General features: G+C 41.3%; 1 protein-coding gene across 4 annotated transcripts in view; it reads left to right on the top strand.

Moving 5' to 3' along the window:
• Window positions 1-19,586, top strand: part of LOC115114283 (cyclic AMP-dependent transcription factor ATF-6 alpha-like) — a 47,733-nt gene that overhangs the window by 18,290 nt on the left and 9,857 nt on the right. For 3 of the 4 annotated variants that reach the window (XM_029642390.2, XM_029642391.2, XM_029642393.2), the window contains exons 12-15: window positions 120-243; window positions 8,999-9,066; window positions 10,299-10,410; window positions 19,010-19,094. In XM_029642390.2, the coding sequence (XP_029498250.2) occupies window positions 120-243; window positions 8,999-9,066; window positions 10,299-10,410; window positions 19,010-19,094 (389 nt within the window). The remainder of the gene's footprint in view (window positions 1-119; window positions 244-8,998; window positions 9,067-10,298; window positions 10,411-19,009; window positions 19,095-19,586) is intronic. The other variant, XM_029642392.2, reaches the window with a different exon arrangement.

A 19,586-nucleotide genomic window follows, 5' to 3' on the forward strand; every position in this document is an offset into this window, starting at 1 on the left:
TCATCATTTGAGAGGGATGAGGCACATATGAAAGCCAGCAGCTGCCTTCAACAGTTCTTACATGGAAGCCATACTTTATTAACTTCAATCTGAATATTCCTTCTTCCCCTATAATCCAGTCTGACTCAGAACTTGCGAGGCTGGGTTCATCGACACGAAGAGGAGAGAACCAAGTCCACACGCTCTACCACTGATCAGTCCAGACATACAACAACAGATCAGCACACAACCAAAACTGTCCTGGTAGGTTAGACGACTCTTCTATGACCTGCTTGTCTACAAATCCGCGAAAAAGCTGTACTAACTAGGTTGTTGGTTTTCCCTGGTCAGGTCCCATGGCCCAAATAATGAGACGTTTTAAAGTGTGATCAAACGTCCGTAATGGTCATTGCATATTTTTCGGACAGGTTATTAAGCAGTACCTCAGAGGATATTTAAACTGTCAGTACGTAGGCCGACGTCTACTCCAATAGAGGTTTCGGGTTTCAGGCCCGTGTCAAGACGGCTCTCCATGATGACCCATTTAATAGAGCTGCCACAGGAACATAAACAGTTTAGTGACAATATGTGTATTGTTCTTGTAATGAGGTCACAGCTGCCTGACATCTGACTCAATTTGGCTAATAGCTAAATATTTATGTTTTTGTTGTTATAGGTAATAACGAAATTGAACTTACTGGACTGGACTGCGCAAAAATGCAAATGCTTTCCGTTTGAGTTATATTAGGTTTTATTTTAATCGTTTTTCGGTTTTTCTTATGTTGGATGCTGATATTAGTTGATGGCATTTGACTTGGTTTTGGTATAAGACTTGTTGCTATAACCCCCCTTCCCATTTCCCACTTGTCAATCTTGAATGACAATTCTTCATGTTTTAACAGTTAAATGTCCAAAACGCGTCTGCATACCAACCATATGATCCATATCAGTTTCATGGGGATATGCATTTTGATATTCTACAGTTATGCAGTGTTGTTTCAAGTAGCCTACTGTGTTTTGAACGATGTAGTGAGCGAACTGTAGAGCAGATGGTGTTAACAAACTGTAGCATAGCATAGCCTACCCGTGCTTCGTTTCAATCAAAGCACGTATTTTGTTTGGTTGAGTTTTGGCCACATGAGAGACAAATGCGACTATTCACACAATCATCCTAAAATCTCATAAGAAACGAGGTGGCACTTTGTCTTACAGTAACGTTACACTACGCTATTGTATTCGGGTTCTGTTCTGTAGAATACTGTCGCAATGTGATCTTGCAGACATTGACTCGGCTTTGATCTAATTTTATTCAAAACGACCACCGTTCGCTAGAGTAGCCAGTTCTCTCTGAGCAGAGACCACTGCCAGGAAGTAGAGAAACCAGCACATGTGCAGAAGTTAATTTGGTTCCGCAGACCTCTGCGTGTTTTGTTATGTGTCATAAATGACAGCCTAAATAGAGAGGTTTGAAGACTGCTATAGACCGTATTTTGTTTTGTTTTAGACTGACTTCCATTTGAACCCAGTGAGTCAAGTACGCTGCTTCAGAATGTGAGGAGGAGCTAAATCATTACATTCGTTTTACAGGCTCCTTTTGCTGCTTTACAGCATTATACAGACTGAGCTGCCAGAGAGGACCACAATCTATAAAGGAGCTAGATAGCTCCACAAACGTAGTCCTAAAAGTTGGTCCACTTAGAAGCTAAATAAGGTGAATTTGAGTGCTTGGCTGTTTGAACCCTTTACACGAGTGGGAATCGGGCCTATATGGATTAGGGTTAGATTGAAATGTTTCTTACAGAATAAATACCAAAAGCATGTGCATAACCATGGTAGCAATTGAAAGGAGGCAGTTTGGAGATTTTATTAGACCAAAACACGACCTGACACAAGATTGAATACAAACATTAAACTCTTGATTTTTAATCTGCATTTTACATTTACTGTACTTTTCGCGCGCATTTGTTCGATAACGACATTTAATATTTTATTTCACCTTTATTTAACCAGGTAGGCAAGTTGAGAACAAGTTCTCATTTACAATTGCGACCTGGCCAAGATAAAGCAAAGCAGTTCGACACATACAACGACACAGAGTTACACATGGAGTAAAACAAACATACAGTCAATAATACAGTATAAACAAGTCTATATACAACGTGAGCAAATTAGGTGAGAAGGGAGGTACCGGCAAAAAAGGCCATGGTGCCAAAGTAAATACAATATAGCAAGTAAAACACTGGAATGGTAGTTTTGCAATGGAAGAATGTGCAAAGTAGAAATAAAAATAATGGGGTGCAAAGGAGCAAAATAAATAAATAAATTAAATACAGTTGGGAAAGAGGTAGTTGTTTGGGCTAAATTATAGGTGGGCTATGTACAGGTGCAGTAATCTGTAAGATGCTCTGACAGTTGGTGCTTAAAGCTAGTGAGGGAGATAAGTGTTTCCAGTTTCAGAGATTTTTGTAGTTCGTTCCAGTCATTGGCAGCAGAGAACTGGAAGGAGAGGCGGCCAAAGAAAGAATTGGTTTTGGGGGTGACTAGAGAGATATACCTGCTGGAGCGTGTGCTACAGGTGGGAGATGCTATGGTGACCAGCGAGCTGAGATAAGGGGGGACTTTACCTAGCAGGGTCTTGTAGATGACATGGAGCCAGTGGGTTTGGCGACGAGTATGAAGCGAGGGCCAGCCAACGAGAGCGTACAGGTCGCAATGGTGGGTAGTATATGGGGCTTTGGTGACAAAACGGATTGCACTGTGATAGACTGCATCCAATTTGTTGAGTAGGGTATTGGAGGCTATTTTGTAAATGACATCGCCAAAGTCGAGGATTGGTAGGATGGTCAATTTTACAAGGGTATGTTTGGCAGCATGAGTGAAGGATGCTTTGTTGCGAAATAGGAAGCCAATTCTAGATTTAACTTTGGATTGGAGATGTTTGATATGGGTCTGGAAGGAGAGTTTACAGTCTAACCAGACACCTAAGTATTTGTAGTTGTCCACGTATTCTAAGTCAGAGCCGTCCAGAGTAGTGATGTTGGACAGGCGGGTAGGTGCAGGTAGCGATCGGTTGAAGAGCATGCATTTAGTTTTACTTGTATTTAAGAGCAATTGGAGGCCACGGAAGGAGAGTTGTATGGCATTGAAGCTTGCCTGGAGGGTTGTTAACACAGTGTCCAAAGAAGGCCCGGAAGTATACAGAATGGTGTCGTCTGCGTAGAGGTGGATCAGAGACTCACCAGCAGCAAGAGCGACCTCATTGATGTATACAGAGAAGAGAGTCGGTCCAAGAATTGAACCCTGTGGCACCCCCATAGAGACTGCCAGAGGTCCGGACAGCAGACCCTCCGATTTGACACACTGAACTCTATCAGAGAAGTAGTTGGTGAACCAGGCGAGGCAATCATTTGAGAAACCAAGGCTGTCGAGTCTGCCGATGAGGATGTGGTGGTTGACAGAGTCGAAAGCCTTGGCCAGATCAATGAATACGGCTGCACAGTAATGTTTCTTATCGATGGCGGTTAAGATATCGTTTAGGACCTTGAGCGTGGCTGAGGTGCACCCATGACCAGCTCTGAAACCAGATTGCATAGCAGAGAAGGTATGGTGAGATTCGAAATGGTCGGTAATCTGTTTGTTGACTTGGCTTTCGAAGACCTTAGAAAGGCATGGTAGGATAGATATAGGTCTGTAGCAGTTTGGGTCAAGAGTGTCCCCCCCCCTTTGAAGAGGGGGATGACCGCAGCTGCTTTCCAATCTTTGGGAATCTCAGACGACACGAAAGAGAGGTTGAACAGGCTAGTAATAGGGGTGGCAACAATTTCGGCAGATCATTTTAGAAAGAAAGGGTCCAGATTGTCTAGCCCGGCTGATTTGTAGGGGTCCAGATTTTTCAGCTCTTTCAGAACTTCAGCTGAATGGATTTGGGAGAAGGAGAAATGGGGAAGGCTTGGGCGAGTTGCTGTTGGGGGTGCAGTGCTGTTGACCGGGGTAGGAGTAGCCAGGTGGAAAGCATGGCCAGCCGTAGAAAAATGCTTATTGAAATTCTCAATTATGGTGGATTTATTCTCCATGGACTTTACAGTGTCCCAGAACTTTTTTGAGTTAGTGTTGCAGGAAGCAAATTTCTGCTTGAAAAAGCTAGCCTTGGCTGTTCTAACTGCCTGTGTATAACGGTTTCTAGCTTCCCTGAACAGCTGCATATCACGGGGGCTGTTCGATGCTAATGTAGAACGCCATAGGATGTTTTTGTGTTGGTTAAGGGCAGTCAGGTCTGGGGAGAACCAAGGGCTATATCTGTTCCTGGTTCTAAATTTCTTGAATGGGGCATGTTTATTTAAGATTGTTAGGAAGGCACTTAAAAAAAATATCCAGGCATCCTCTACTGACGGGATGAGATCAATATCCTTCCAGGATACCCCGGCCAGGTCGATTAGAAAGGCCTGCTCGCTGAAGTGTTTCAGGGATCGTTTTACAGTGATGAGTGGAGGTCGTTTGACCGCTGACCCATTACGGATGCAGGCAATGAGGCAGTGATCGCTGAGATCTTGGTTGAAGACAGCAGAGGTGTATTTAGAGGGGAAGTTGGTTAGGATGATATCTATGAGGGTGCCCGTGTTTAAGGCTTTGGGGGTACCTGGTAGGTTCATTGATAATTTGTGTGAGATTGAGGGCATCAAGTTTAGATTGTAGGATGGCTGGGGTGTTAAGCATGTTCCAGTTTAGGTCGCCTAGCAGCACAAGCTCTGAAGATAGATGGGGGCAATCAGTTCACATATGGTGTCCAGAGCACAGCTGGGGGCAGAGGGTGGTCTATAGCAGGCGGCAACGGTGAGAGACTTGTTTTTAGAGAGGTGGATTTTAAAAGTAGAAGTTCAAATTGTTTGGGTACAGACCTGGATAGTAGGACAGAACTCTGCAGGCTATCTTTGCAGTAGATTGCAACACCGCCCCTTTGGCAGTTCTATCTTGTCTGAAAATGTTGTAGTTTGGAATTAAAATTTCTGAATTTTTGGTGGTCTTCCTAAGCCAGGATTCAGACACAGCTAGAACATCCGGGTTGGCAGAGTGTGCTAAAGCAGTGAATAGAACAAACTTAGGGAGGAGGCTTCTAATGTTAACATGCATGAAACCAAGGCTATTACGGGTACAGAAGTCATCAAAAGAGAGCGCCTGGGGAATAGGAGTGGAGCTAGGCACTGCAGGGCCTGGATTCACCTCTACATCGCCAGAGGAACATAGGAGGAGAAGAATAAGGGTACGGCTAAAAGCAATAAGAATTGGTCGTCTAGAACGTCTGGAACAGAGAGTAAAAGGAGGTTTCTGGGGGCGATAAAATAGGATCAAGGTATAATGTACAGACAAAGGTATGGTAGGATGTGAATACAGTGGAGGTAAACCTAGGTATTGAGTGATGAAGAGAGAGATATTGTCTCTAGAAACATCATTGAAACCAGGAGATGTCATTGCATGTGTGGGTGGTGGAACTAATAAGTTGGATAAGGTATAGTGAGCAGGACTAGAGGCTCTACAGTGAAATAAGCCAATAAACACTAACCAGAACAGCAATGGACAAGACATATTGACATTAAGGAGAGGCATCATTAGTCGAGTGATCAAAAGGGTCCAGGGAGTGGAGAGGTTGGTTTGGGGGTCACTGCGATTTAGACAGCTAGCCAGGACATCGGTAGCAAGCTAGCATAGGATGGAGGTCTGTTGTTAGCCACCTCTTGCGTTCCGTCAGTAGATTAGTGGGGTTCCGTGTGGTAGAGGGGATTAGTCCAAATCACACAACAACAAAAAAATAAAAACAATAGATATAGTTATAGAGGCCCAAGAAGAAACATAATAATAATAATAAAAATAAATAAATTGTCCGATTGTCTATTCTGAGAGCAGCCGGTAAGACATCTGAAAATACATTCCGGTAAGACATCTGAAAATACATTCCGTAACATGAGAATATTCCTGGAAGAATGTGTTGTAAGGTGCAGCATAAGCTTGTTCTATTGCCAACACGACTGGCTGAATGATAAAATATGATATTACGGTGTTCACACACCGTAATATTGGCTTTCACACAATTCAGGGAAACGGATCATTGTAACGGCGCCCATAGAAAGGAGTCACGAGTGCATTCAGGTGCGTGTGCTGCTGCAAATGTTCTTCAAAGTAGACAGAAATAGGTTAGTTCGGGTTCAAATCACCAAGGGTATGACACCAAGTCAACTTGGAACTGTACATCAAATATAGTGATCATCAACGTTGACACTGTAAATGTCAGGAGTTTTATGATATGGAAAAGCGCACATTTTGACTAACGGGTGCTTGGCTTGCATGCATGACATCCGAGCATTATTTATTATAATCCTCAACGTCTCGTCTTTCAAAAAGACATAGAGTTCTCTTAATTTACAGCATTTCCCTCGTTTCCGACAACAACAAATGCGCGGAAGGGATGGGAGCAACTTCTTGTCGCGCGATGTGCTCAAATTCAAAACGCCTGTCAGTCAAAACCCATCGCTGAGCCTGAGCTCTGACGTCATGTGTAGCGTGTTACTGTATAGCCGCAGATTTCCCATTGGACCGTTTACGGGTACAAGTGTAAAGGGTTAACATTGGTTGAGAGAGTTCACATAAAGCTTTTAACCCTGTCTTCATGACGTGTGAGCTATACAAAACTGTCCTTTGTTACTGTATGTACCACTTACTGTAGAGAAAAATATACTAGTTTAGACACCCAAAGAAATGGTGCCACTAAAATTAGTGGATATGGGACGCAAATGATATCCAGGTCAAACCCAAACTCAGACGGCTGATTTAGATGTAGCTTGCTTTAGACTTACGATAGTCTATCCACTCAGAAATCGACAGCTTGGAATTTTGATTTTGAGAAGATTACACATTTATCTAGCTTCCTGTGTAAGATATATTTAAGGGGGTTGCCTAATTGGAAGGAGGGGTTTTGCGCTGTTTATGACACCCTCTGGGTTTTCCAGGAAGTTTAGTGAATTCTCTGTGATGATCGTCGTGGTAGGTAGGAGTGAGAGGATGTAAAGCTATGAATGTTTTATAACGTTAAGAGTTGTACAGCGTTTCGTGCTCAAGGCTAAGACCTCTCAGAAACAGATGGAAACTGGGAGCAGACCGTTCCAAACTATTTACAGGCACTTCTACCACCATCTCTCCCACGCACGTAACCCCCAGGGCTAGACCCTGGACATTTCTTCTTACTGGCTGTGAAGAAATGAAGTGCACTACTTTTGACTCGAGCCCTGTTGCATTGGTTATATATAGTTTATAGGCTATAGGACATACACGGTGTGAGTGATCAACTCTGCTCAAGGTACTCTTTTATACGACTCAGAGAAACAGATTTCATACGGCACTTCTTTGGATGTGTTTTAAACTCTTCCAGACTTTCCTGTCCTTTGGGAAAACCCCATATGCATGTTCCTCTACCTGCAGCAGAACGAGCTGAAGAGAGGCTAACAATAGAGAACTGTGATTTCTCCGACCTGGAGATTTTATTTATCCTGGTTTTGCAGAATATTGGCACCTCTTTAGCGCTTTGACGTCCTTGATGCCCTTTTTTTTCCTGGTTTCCCACTTTGAACCTGCAGTATAACTTGATGAGAAGCAGTCTGTTCGATAGAAGTCCTTTGAAGAAGCTAGAAGGGCTGACTATTTCATTCCAGTAAAGTGCAGGGCAGAGGTTGAACCCCCAGACTGTAGGTTTATTACAGTGCAGCTGAAGTCTATCCAATCTCATCTCTGCTCCACACCAGGATACAGCTCCATATCTTCTGTTTCTGCCATGTCCTAAAAAGCCTGTGGTAAACTTGTACTACATTCGGTAGGATTTATCGCAGACTAGAGTTAGACTCAATTAGTCTCAATGGAATCCTAATCCCCCTCATCTGTACAGAGGTATGGTGTAATCAAATTAAATCAAGCTTTATTTATACAGCACGTTTTATACATTAAATATTTATTTACCACACATCATAAGAGGATAAAAATAAATAAAAGAATAACACTAAAAACAGAACGATTAAAAAGCACCCTAAGGAAAAGCAAAGCTAAAAAGGAGTGTTTTAAGATCTCTTTTAATTATGTCCACAGTTTCGGCCCCCCTAAGGTGTACATTCTATACCCTCAGCCTCATTCCTCACCCCTCCTTAAGTCCGTTGTCTACCCTCCTTGAAGCGTGAGGCTGAGGCATGACGATTGACTTACAGCAAGGAGAGTTGTTGATTGACTCAATGAGGGGTGAGGATTGAGACTGAGGGGCGCCTAAAATGTACATCGCTCTGGGCACAAATCTCTAACCACAGTGAAACATTAAACGCCTTTTCAGAGCCTCGGCATGTCACGAAATGCTAGGAAGACTAATTTCTCAAAATGAGCCTGATGCTGTTTGCACAGCTGCTGGCCACTCATCCTGTTGAACCTGTGTGCCTGGACTCACTGTCACTGCCTTTGATTGATAGGCTTTAGTCAGTTGTTTTTAAAGTGTTCATTTCATCCCAGCCTTGTTGGTTTTTATGGTAATATTGCATGTGTCATCCAACGATATGGGTCATATCAAATTATTCCTGAAGTGCTCAAACGTGACTTAAAAGAGGATAACTGAAATGTTTTTAGATTTGGATCGGAACGTTTTAAAAGGGGGAAGTGTATTGAATTTTAAAGGAAAACATTTCAGCTTACATGTATTTTGCATGGTGACAGGTTTTATTCCTGCACTTTAGTTTCACATGTAGTTCACAGGCCATATGTGTAGCAGAGATAGGATGAGGATCAGGCTCTTATGGCCAGTACAACAGAGCACTGCTCTTAGAGAGCATGCTGAAGTCTATTAATGTGGCATACTGGCTAAGGAAATGGTCAACTACCAAACAAATCTCTTTTTAAGTTCTACTTGTTTTTTATGGTAGTCCAATATTCAGTATATGATTCAAGTTTCAGAATTTAACTGAAATGACTCACTGACCAGCATTTTATCACATTTTCACAGAAGTCACCTGGGGAGAGACCCCAGACGAACCAGTCCAGTAACTCGGTTGTAACAGTCCGCTACTCTGAGTAAGTATTTATCAAAAAATTGCATTGTAAATGGACCCTACAGTATTTTCGATGTCTCACTTTCCCAAACTCTTCAGATGTTCACCATATTTCTCTCCAAATTATTTTATGACCATGGTTTTCTTTCTGTCTCCACTACTGTTTCTTCAGTAGAATGAGAGGCCAAACCAGTGGTGTTGCTATTTAGCTGCCCAACCACAATGGTAGCCTTGTCTACCAAGTCACCAAATGGGAGACCTATGCTACATGAATTGTATTGGACTGACCCTTTTTTTCAGTTTTCGTCTGAAATGACATACCCAAATCTAACTGCATTTATCTCAGGCCTTGAAGCAAGTATATGCATATACTTGATACTATTTGAAAGGAAACACTTTGAGGTTTGTGTAAATGTGAAAGGAATGTAGGAGACTTAACACATTACATCTAGTAATAGATAATACAATGAAAAAACAACTGTTTTTTTTGTACCATCATCTTTGAAATGCAAGAGAAAGGCCATAATGTATTATTCCAGCCCAGGTGCAATTTAGATTTTGGACACTAGATGGCAGCAGTATACGTGCAAAGTTTTAGACTGATCCAATGAACCATTGTATTTCTGTTCAAAATGTTCTATCAAGACTGTGCCTAATTTGTTTATTAATAACTTTTCAAGTTCAAAACTGTGCACTCTCCTCAAACAATAGCATGGTATTCTTTCACTGTAATAGCTACTGTAAATTGGACAGTGCAGTTAGATTAACAAGAATGTAAGCTTTCTGCCAATATCAGATATGTCTATGTCCTGGGAAATGTTCTTGTTACTTACAACCTCATGCTAATCGCATTAGCCTCTAAGTTAGCTCAACCATCCCGGGATGGGACACTGATCCCGAAGAAGTTAAAAAAAAGTGAATTAAAAAAATATGTGCGTGGTACACATACAACTTGTTACACTGTGAGCTGAGAACTTACTAGTTTACCTATTATCTTAAAACATAGTAATAGGCATAATAATACCATTGTAATAATGGTAAATGTAGCGGAGATGGTGATTTTTGTTACAGTAAATGTAGTTACTGTAAATTTCATCAGCATGTTCTAGGTCTCTGACTGTTGTTGTCAGACCGTCTTAGGTGTCAGTTAATATAAATCTGATATTTAATTAAAGTTATGTTTGATTTAGTTTTGATATGGCATAATTTGATGTCATATAATGTATTTCACTGTCACCTCTGTCTCTCTCTCAGCAGGCCAGGGAGTGAGGTTCAGGTGTACTACTCACGCCATCAAAGCTACAGGGACTTCTTTGATGAGTTAAATCGACGAGGCGACACTTTCTACGTGGTGTCCTTTCGCAGGGTGAGTCACCCCATGCATATTTTTATTTTCATTTTTTTAAATGTAACCTTTATTTAACTAAGCAAGTCAGTTAAGAACAAATTCTTATTTACAATGACGCCCTACACCGGCCAAACCCGGACAACGCTGGGCCAATTGTGCGCCGCCCTATGGGACTCCCAATCACAGCCGGTTGTGATACAGCCTGGATTCGAATCAGGGTCTGTAATGACGCCTCTAGCACTGAGAAACAGACCGCTGCGCCACTCGGGAGCCCCATATTCCATAGCATTTTCCATAGAAGTAGGCGACAATGCGTCCTTCGGATTGTGACTGATCTCATGGCCAAATGGAGATCCGGTTTCATGACGCAGTATTGTCATCAGCATGTCTTCAACAGATGAAACTGCTGAGTGGGAAAGAAACAGAATCATAAAGCGGTCATGAAACAATTTTGGAGGGCATATTGAGCATAACCAAGGGTACCAAGTTTCTGTCTTAATTGAAGGCGGAAAGCCCCAACTGAAATAGCAGATGGTCTTTTGAAGCTTAGGAAAATATTTCCTTTCCTTTTCTTTTTTTCTCCTCCCAAATGTTTAAATAACGTTTAAATAACGTTTACATATTGCTTTACTCATCTCTTATGTATATACTGTATTCTATTCTACTGTATTTCAGTCAATGCCACTCCGACATTGCTCAATCTAATGTTTATATATTTCTTAATTCCATTCATTTACTTTTAAATTTGTTTATTGTTGTGAATTGTTAGATACTACTGCACAGTTGGAGCTTGGAACACAAAAGCATTTCGCTACACCCGCAATAACATCTGCTAAATATGTGTATGTGACAAATAAAATTTGATTTGATTTGAAATGCATGAATGAATGAGGCTTGAAAAATGGCTGTGGCTGATTTAAATATGTACATTGGCATTTCAATCGTCACAAATGAGCATATGTAATGCATTTGTATGTGATTTGTAGCTTTAACAGTGTTCAGTTAATGCCTGACCAATTGGCGAGTTTCATTTGTGTGTTTGATGTATAGAATTCTGAGGGAGCACATTTGGTAGGAATTATCTAGAACAATAAAGAAGATCCTTGAGGCTGTTCTTATTCATTTTATTCTGTGTGGTGTTTTGACCGTTTAGGGTTACCGACGGTGTCCATTTCTCCTAAGCTATAAGATTGGAATTTCACATTTTTATTTGGTGTAGCCTAACTACAGATAATCTTTTGATTTATTGATTAAGCACATCTTCCTTCCGTCCTACACATTTTGACATCTTTTGTCTGGTCAATTCGAATGATGTATCCATTGTACTGACACATCTTTAATACATTTACATTACATTAAAGCAGAAATCAAAAGAACCTGTTTATCGGCAACCTCTGCCAGGAAAGTGTATTCGATTCCCGAAATGAACATACCTCCATTTTCATAAAAGTACCACAAACTATGAATTCTGAGACCACCTAGATCTGTTAGTCCTTCTCCTCTGATATGTTTCCAGACATTCCTTGAGACATATCATAGAGGGGAACCTGTAAAGTCTTCTGAGGCTTCGTGAAAGTATTCTCATGATGCCAATCGGCTGAATCCCTTCTTAGTTCTGCCTCTGTTACACTGAGAAGGCTTTCATTGTCATTCTCAACCAGGAGGACTGATTGTCTTATTCCATTGCACCCCCCCATTAAATTAGCCATCTATTCAGAAAGTCTTAGGTCTGATTGGCAACGTTATTCCAACCTGATGACTGCTCAGGAGAGTTAGCAGGGACCATTCTCTCTGATGGCCTGCCAACGTCTGTTTTGTGAGAACCTGAGAGCGAGAGAAACAGGCAGAGGAGAGAGAGAAGGAAAGTGAACTCTGATCACAATCTCTCCATTTGGACCAACAACTCCCAGGGGCCCCTCTTTAGCTCTTTTGTGTGCCCGTCAGCTCTGCTCTCTGAGGGCCCTTTATCCAAGGACCAGATATGTTTCCCGAAGACCCTGTTTACCGAGCCCCAATGGAGACATCAACCCACCCACCCGCCTGTCTTCAGACCTGCCTACATCATTCAGACCGGATAAGAGACTCTTATACAATATTTTGGAATCATGGCGTCAATGGAAACCGTTTGCTGGCAAACCAAGTATGCTCCTTTCCAGTAGTTACTGTACATAAGCTGTACATTGAGTTGTTGTCAATTAGTCAAACCCTCCACACTTTGATGGTCTTAAAGGAACATATCTACATTTGAATCTGTTTTACTACAAAGAATAGAAACACTCCATTTTCACATATGTTGGGGTGGCGCTGGAGTTGATGAATACGAAGTTCAACATTTGTGAAATGTTTCTTTTTTTATGGGAGTGTCACGTATTTACAGAAACTGGATGAATGGCACTCTGCAAACAAGAGTTGTGACATTATTGGATGTGGCTGCCGGCTTCTGTACGATCTGTACTTCTAGCCTTCAAATGGGTAATTCAGCCAGCCATGGAGTCCTACCAGTAGACAAGAATGTACAGTAGAGGAGGGAGGGAGGGAGGGAGTGACTGCACAGCTGCAGTCGGCTCTCCTCAGCCCTCTCTCTGGCCTGATGGAATGAACAGAGCAGCTTCTGATTTCATTGGCTTGTCCCAAAACGCACGCCACAACGCAAGTGATGGAAAGAGCAGAACACTAACTTGATGCACATGGGTAGACCCGGGCTGCTGTGGGAAGGAAAAGCAGAACCCAAAGGTTTTTGTGATTATCAGGAATATATACATACCTACACTCCCTGAATCACTTTTGTTGAGGATAATTGGCTCACTGGGGTACAATACTAAAGTGAAAAGATGTTTTTGAACAAAATGGTAGAATTATTTTCCTTCTGTTTTTTTTTCTTCTTCAAAACTCATGGAAACGTGTGGTATTTTAGAGTTCAGACCTACCCGCTATTACAGCCTCTGCCAAAGAGCCGAATGGGGGGCAGGACTACTGTATTCCCATGAAGACAGCTAGCATTTGTCCTTTTGAAGACTGCTAGCATGAGCCCTTGAAGCACCAACGCAGCCATAATCAATCCTCTTTCATTCTCCCGAAGGTGGCTGTTGATAGGCTCTATTTGTACTTATTATGGATCTCCATTAGCCTACTCTTCCCGGGGTCCAGCAACATTAAGGCAGTTACAGTTGAAGTCTGAAGTTATCATACACCTTAGCCAAATACATTTCAACTCCAGTTTTTCACAGTTCCTGACATTTAATCCTAGTAAAAATTCCCTGTCTTAGGTCAGTTAGGATCACCACTTTATTTTAAGAATGTGAAATGTCAGAATAATAGTAGAGAGAATTGTTTATTTAATCTTTTATTTCTTTCGTGACATTCCCAGTGGGTCAGAAGTTTACATACACTCAATTAGTATTTGGTAGCCTTCCACAAGCTTCCCACAATAATTTGGGTGAATTTTGACCCATTCCTCCTGACAGAGCTGGTGTAACTGAGTCAGGTTTGTAGGCCTCCTTGCTCACACACACTTTTTCAGTTCTGCCTACCAATTTTCTATAGAATTGAGGTCAGGGCTTTGTGATGGCCACTCCAATACCTTGACTTTGTTGTCCTTAAGCCATTTTGACACAACTTTAGAAGTATGCTTGGTGTCATTGTCCATCTGGAAGACCCATTTGCGACCAAGCTTTAACTTCCTGACTGATGTCTTGAGATGTTTCTTCAATATATCCACATAATTGTCCTTCCTCATGATGCCATCTATTTTGTGAATTGCACCAGTCCCTCCTGCAGCAAAGCACCCCCACAACATGATGCTACCTCCCCCCTGTGCTTCACAGTTGGGATGGTGTTCTTCGGCTTGCAAGCCTTCCCCTTTTTTCTCCAAACATAACAATGGTCATTATGGCCAAACAGTTCTATTTTTGTTTCATCAGACCAGAGGATATTTCTCTGAAAAGTAAGATTTTCCTTTTTGTAAGGCTTTTTTAAGGCGTTTTTGGAGCAGTGGCTTCTTCCTCGCTGAGCGGCCTTTCAGGTTATGTTGATATAGGACTTGTTTTACTGTGGATATTGATACTTTTGTATCTGTTTCCTCCAGCATCTTCACAAGATCCTTGGCTGTTGTTCTGGGATTGATTTGCACTTTTCGCACCAAAGTACGTTCATATCTAGGAAACCAAACGCGTCTCCTTCCTGAGCGGTATAGCGGCTGTGTGGTCCCGTGGTGTTTATACTTGTGTACTATTGTTTGTACAGGTGAACGTTATACCTTCAAGTGTCTGGAAATTGCTCCCAAGGATGAGCCAGACTTGTGGAGGTCTACAATTTTTTTTCTGAGGTCTTGGCTGATTTATTTTTATTTTCCGATGATGTCAAGCAAAGAGGCACTGAGTTTGAAGGTAGGCCTTGAAACACATCCACAGGTACACCTCCAATTGACTCAAATGATGTAATTTAGCCTATCAGAAGCTTCTAAAGCCATGACATCATTTAGGGAAGTTTCCAATCTGTTTAAAGGCACAGTCAACTTTGTGTATGTAAACTTCTGGAATTGGAATTTTGGAATTGTGATACAGTGAATTATAAGTGAAATAAACAATTCTGTCTGTAAACAATTGTTGGAAAAATTACTTGTGTCATGCACAAAGTAGATATTCTAACTGATTTGCCAAAACTATAGTTTGATACAAGACATTTGTGGATGGTGGGAAAACAAGTTTTAATGACTGCAACCTAAGTGTATGTAAACTTCCGACTTCAACTCTATATACAATCAAAATTACATTACATTTCCTGACACTTTTCACAACACATTAAGTGTGTTCCCCCAAGCCACTACTCTACTACCACATATCTACAACACAAAATCCATGTGTACGTGTGTGTGTTATCACGTATTTCTGTGCCTGTGTGTGCTGTGAATACCCAATGGGGAACAGTGCCTGGTGTGTGTTTTTCACTAAGCTCCTTACTTCTGTCAGCTTCTTAGAACTGGTGTTGTTTCAAGGGCTGGATCAGAACCAGTCTCAGTCTATTTCAAGTGCAGTTGACCCTGGCTTCCATGTCTTCTCAATGTTAATCTCCACCTACTTACACTGTTATTTAGACACTGTATTGTGCTGATCCAAGCCATTCCGTACTGGCACTGATATTTTACTCAGAAGCAGACCAATCGTGTAGCTAGCTACTTTTAGCAGATGCTAACATTTATGTTAGCCATCTATGTCCATCTGAGGTAAAGTAATATGTTCTCCCCAGAGTGGCAGCTGGCTTCAAAACAAAATATTTACCTCTGTGCCGTCACTCTAGTCTACTGTAAACATCAGATTTTTTGTTGTTGTTGGTTTTTGAGTCTTTTGATATGTTAACTAGTCCTTGGGAGCCCTCACGTCAATGATTCTAATAGACCCCGTAGCTTTTCAGTCTATAGACCTACTTTACTGTATATCTGTTCTACATCAGTGAGTTTTGGGCTGAAGTTCCTAATTTTTCCATGACTTTGTCTCGCAGGAACAGCTCCGTTTTCAACTCTTTAAAATCTTTTCAAATACTTTAGCTGGGCTTGATTGAGTTTGCCTGCCGCAATAGAACCAATGGAATAGTCGCCAAACTGCAGAACCGACACACCTGGCACTGCAGGAAGGCTAAATCAAACACAGGACAGTGGTCTCTCAACCATGCATGGGTCTCCTCTCCCAGACCACAGATGTTTAACAGGACTTTGAATTACTGTGTTTATGCCTCTAATAAAGGCTATGATTCCATGGAAGGAACCTAGATGACTGACTAGCTGATCAGACAGCATGTAGATGCATTTGATCTCTGCCAACTTAATACAAATGGAGAAAAAGTAGCCTTGGTTTGTGTCAAGAAATGACTGTCTCTGATATGGTCTGGGTTTTAATGGCCATGTGCTTGATTTGTGACTATTTCTTTGAACAATGGATGGCTTGTCTAGCTAATGTGCCCATCATTGATTATTTTCATAGAGCCCCAGCTGTCTACTTTTAAAATACATTTTACAACCACATCATTCTCCTGTTCTTTTTATGTGTATGTCACAACCTGCTGTCCAGGTGTCAACGCTGTTGTTAACTACGGTTTTTGGCCTGTCTCCTCAAACAATGACTGTCTTTACACCCCAAACTGTGAAAACATTGTACAGTCAAAGGTATGGTCAGAGGTCAATGTATGTTGAGATTTATTGGCCTTACGTTCTCTTTAGGACGTTTTTTTGTGTGTGAATTCCGTACCTCTTGTGCCTTGTGGGGTTCATGGTGCGTGCACTACAGAGTTAAGGCAGCAGTGGCCACGGAAGGGTCTGGATGTCACTGGTCTGTCATCACGTGTATTTTTTCTTGTTGTCAGCCTATAGGTGGACAGACAGTGGCTTGAGGCATTGTTTGAGTTGTAGTCACTCCCCTTGACCATGGCACCCATGACTGTAAAGTATGTACATTTATTGATATCAGGTCGCCCTTGGGAAATAGTTATTCTGACGTCAGTGGGACTACATACAGTACCTGTCATTCAAGGGTTTTTCTTTATTTTTACTATTTTCTACATGTATAATAATAGTAAAGACATCAAAACTATGAAATAACACAAATGGAATCATGTAGTAACCAAACAAGTGTTAAACACATCAAAATATATTTTATATTTGAGATTCTTCAAAGTAGCCACCCTTTGCCTTGATAGCTTTCCACACTCTTGGCATTCTCTCAACCAGCTTCATGAGGTAGTCACCTGGAATGCATTTAAATTAACAGGTGTGCCTTGTTAAAAGTACATTTTCCTTCTTAATGTGTTTGAGCCAATCAGTTGTGTTGTGACAAGGTAGGGGTGGTGTACAGAAGCTAGCCATATTTGGTTAAAGACCAAGTCCATATTATGGAAAGAACAGCTCAAATTTGCATAGAGAAATGACAGTCCATCATTACTTTAAGAAATTAAGGTCAGTCAATCCGGAAAGATTGAAGTGCAGTCGTAAAAACCATCAAGCGCTATGATGAAACTGGTTCTCATGAGGACCGCCACAGGAAGGAAGACCCAGAGTTACCTCTGCTGCAGAGGATAAGTTCATTAGAGCTACCAACCTCAGCAATTGTAGCCCAAATAAATGCTTCACAGAGTTTAAGTAACAGACACATCTCAACATCAACTGTTCAGAGGAGACTGTGTGAATCAGGCCTTCATGGTTGAATTGCTGCAAAGAAACCATTACTAAAGAACGCCAATAATAAGAAGAGACTTGCTTGGTCAATGGTCATTAGACCAGTGTAAGTCTGTCTTTTTGGTCTGATGAGTCCAAATGTGAGATTTTTGGTTCCAACCGCCATGTCTTTGTGAGATGCGGAGTAGGTGAACAGATGATCTCTGCATATGTGGTTCTTGGAGGAGCATGGAGGAGGTGGTGTGATGGTGTGGGGGTGCTTTGCTCGTGACACTGTCTGTGATTTATTTAGAATTCAAGGCACACTTAACCAGCATGGCTACCACAGCATTTTGCAGCGATACGCCATCCCATCTGGTTTGCCCTTAGTGGGACTGTCATTTGTTTTTCAACAGGACAATGACCCAACACACCTCCAGGCTGTGTAAGGGCTATTTGACAAAGAAAGAGAGTGATGGAGTGCTGCATCAGATGACCTGGCCTCCACAATCACACAACCTCAACCCAATTGCGATGGTTTGGGATCAATTGGACCTCAGAGTGAAGGAAAAGCAGCCAAAAAGTGCTCAGCATATGTGGGATCTCCTTCAGGACTGCATTCCTCATGAAGCTGGTTGAGAGAATGCCAAGAGTGTGCAGAGCTGTCATCAAGGCAAAGGCTACTTTGAAGATTCTTAAATCTACATTATATTTTGATTTGTTTAACACTTTTTTGGTTACTACCAGTGGTGGAAAAGTACCCAATTTTCATACTTGAGTAAAAGTATAGATACCTTTTAATAGAAAGTTACTCAAGTAAAAGCAAAAGTCATCCAGTAAATATTACTTGAGTAAAAGTCTAAAAGTATTTGGTTTTAAATATACTTAAGTATCAAATGTAAATTGAATAGCTAAAATATACTTAAGAATCAAAAGTAAAAGTATAAATAATTTCAAATTCCTTATATTAACCAAAGCAGACAGCACAATTTTCTTGTTTTTATGTATATATTGCCAGGGGCACACTCCAACACTCAGACATTATTTACAAAAGATGCAATTGTGTTTAGTGAGTCCGCAAGGTCAGCGGTAGTAGGGACGACCACGTCTTCTGTTGATAAGTGGGTGAATTTGACACTTTACGCCACTGGTTACTACATGATTCCATGTGTTATTTCATAGTTTTGACGTCTTCTATTATTCTACAATGTAGAAAATAGTGAAAAAATAAAGAAAAACCCTTGAATGAGTAGGTGTGTCCAAACTTTTGACTGGTACTGTAGTTAAATAAAGGTTAAATCAAATTGAGTACACATGCATAGACCTACTGGGATTTGTGAGAGAAAATCCACCCTGAACAGCACAACATCTCTACTGTCAAATGTATCTCCTCATTGTCTAAAGACTAGGTCAACTCATGAGTAATGACTCACTGCATCCACTCTCTAATCCCCCATTCTCTCTCTGTTTCTCTAGGATCACCTTCTGCTCCCTGCAACTAACCACAGCAAGGGGAGCAGGCCAAAGATGTCCTTGGTGTTACCAGCTATTAATGTGAATGGTAAGGACCAGTAGACAATGTGAACTGAGCAACTGCATGCCAAATATAAACTTTGGACTCTGAACTCTAAGGAAGTTTATTGTACGTTTTAGAGCAGAGCTTTTACGTAATCAGAAGCCATGGCCAATTTACACCTCCACCTACCCACAGTGTATAAACAGAAAACCTACACTCACTATAAGTATAGTCATTAGTTTAGTGAAAGCTTGAACCAGCTTCAACAACTGATTGTTAGTGTGGTGGATGAATACTCACTCACTTTTTCTTGTAGTCTTGAAAGCTTTCCTCTGTATTTTCTTCCTATTGATTTAGTAACAGAAATAGCTTTCATGTGTAAGCTAAGCTCTTTGTATTTCTGGCATGTGCAATGAATTAGGCTATTTGGCTGAGGGGAATTGTATTGGTCTGTTGGTGTCCCTTCTACCCTGAAGAAAAGGAAAGGAAGTGGGATACAGATGATAGGGGGACGCTGTTGTATTTTCCATGCCCTTT

The sequence above is a fragment of the Oncorhynchus nerka genome, linkage group LG9b (genome assembly GCF_034236695.1).
Source record: "Oncorhynchus nerka isolate Pitt River linkage group LG9b, Oner_Uvic_2.0, whole genome shotgun sequence".
NCBI classification, from domain to species: Eukaryota; Metazoa; Chordata; class Actinopteri; order Salmoniformes; family Salmonidae; genus Oncorhynchus; species Oncorhynchus nerka.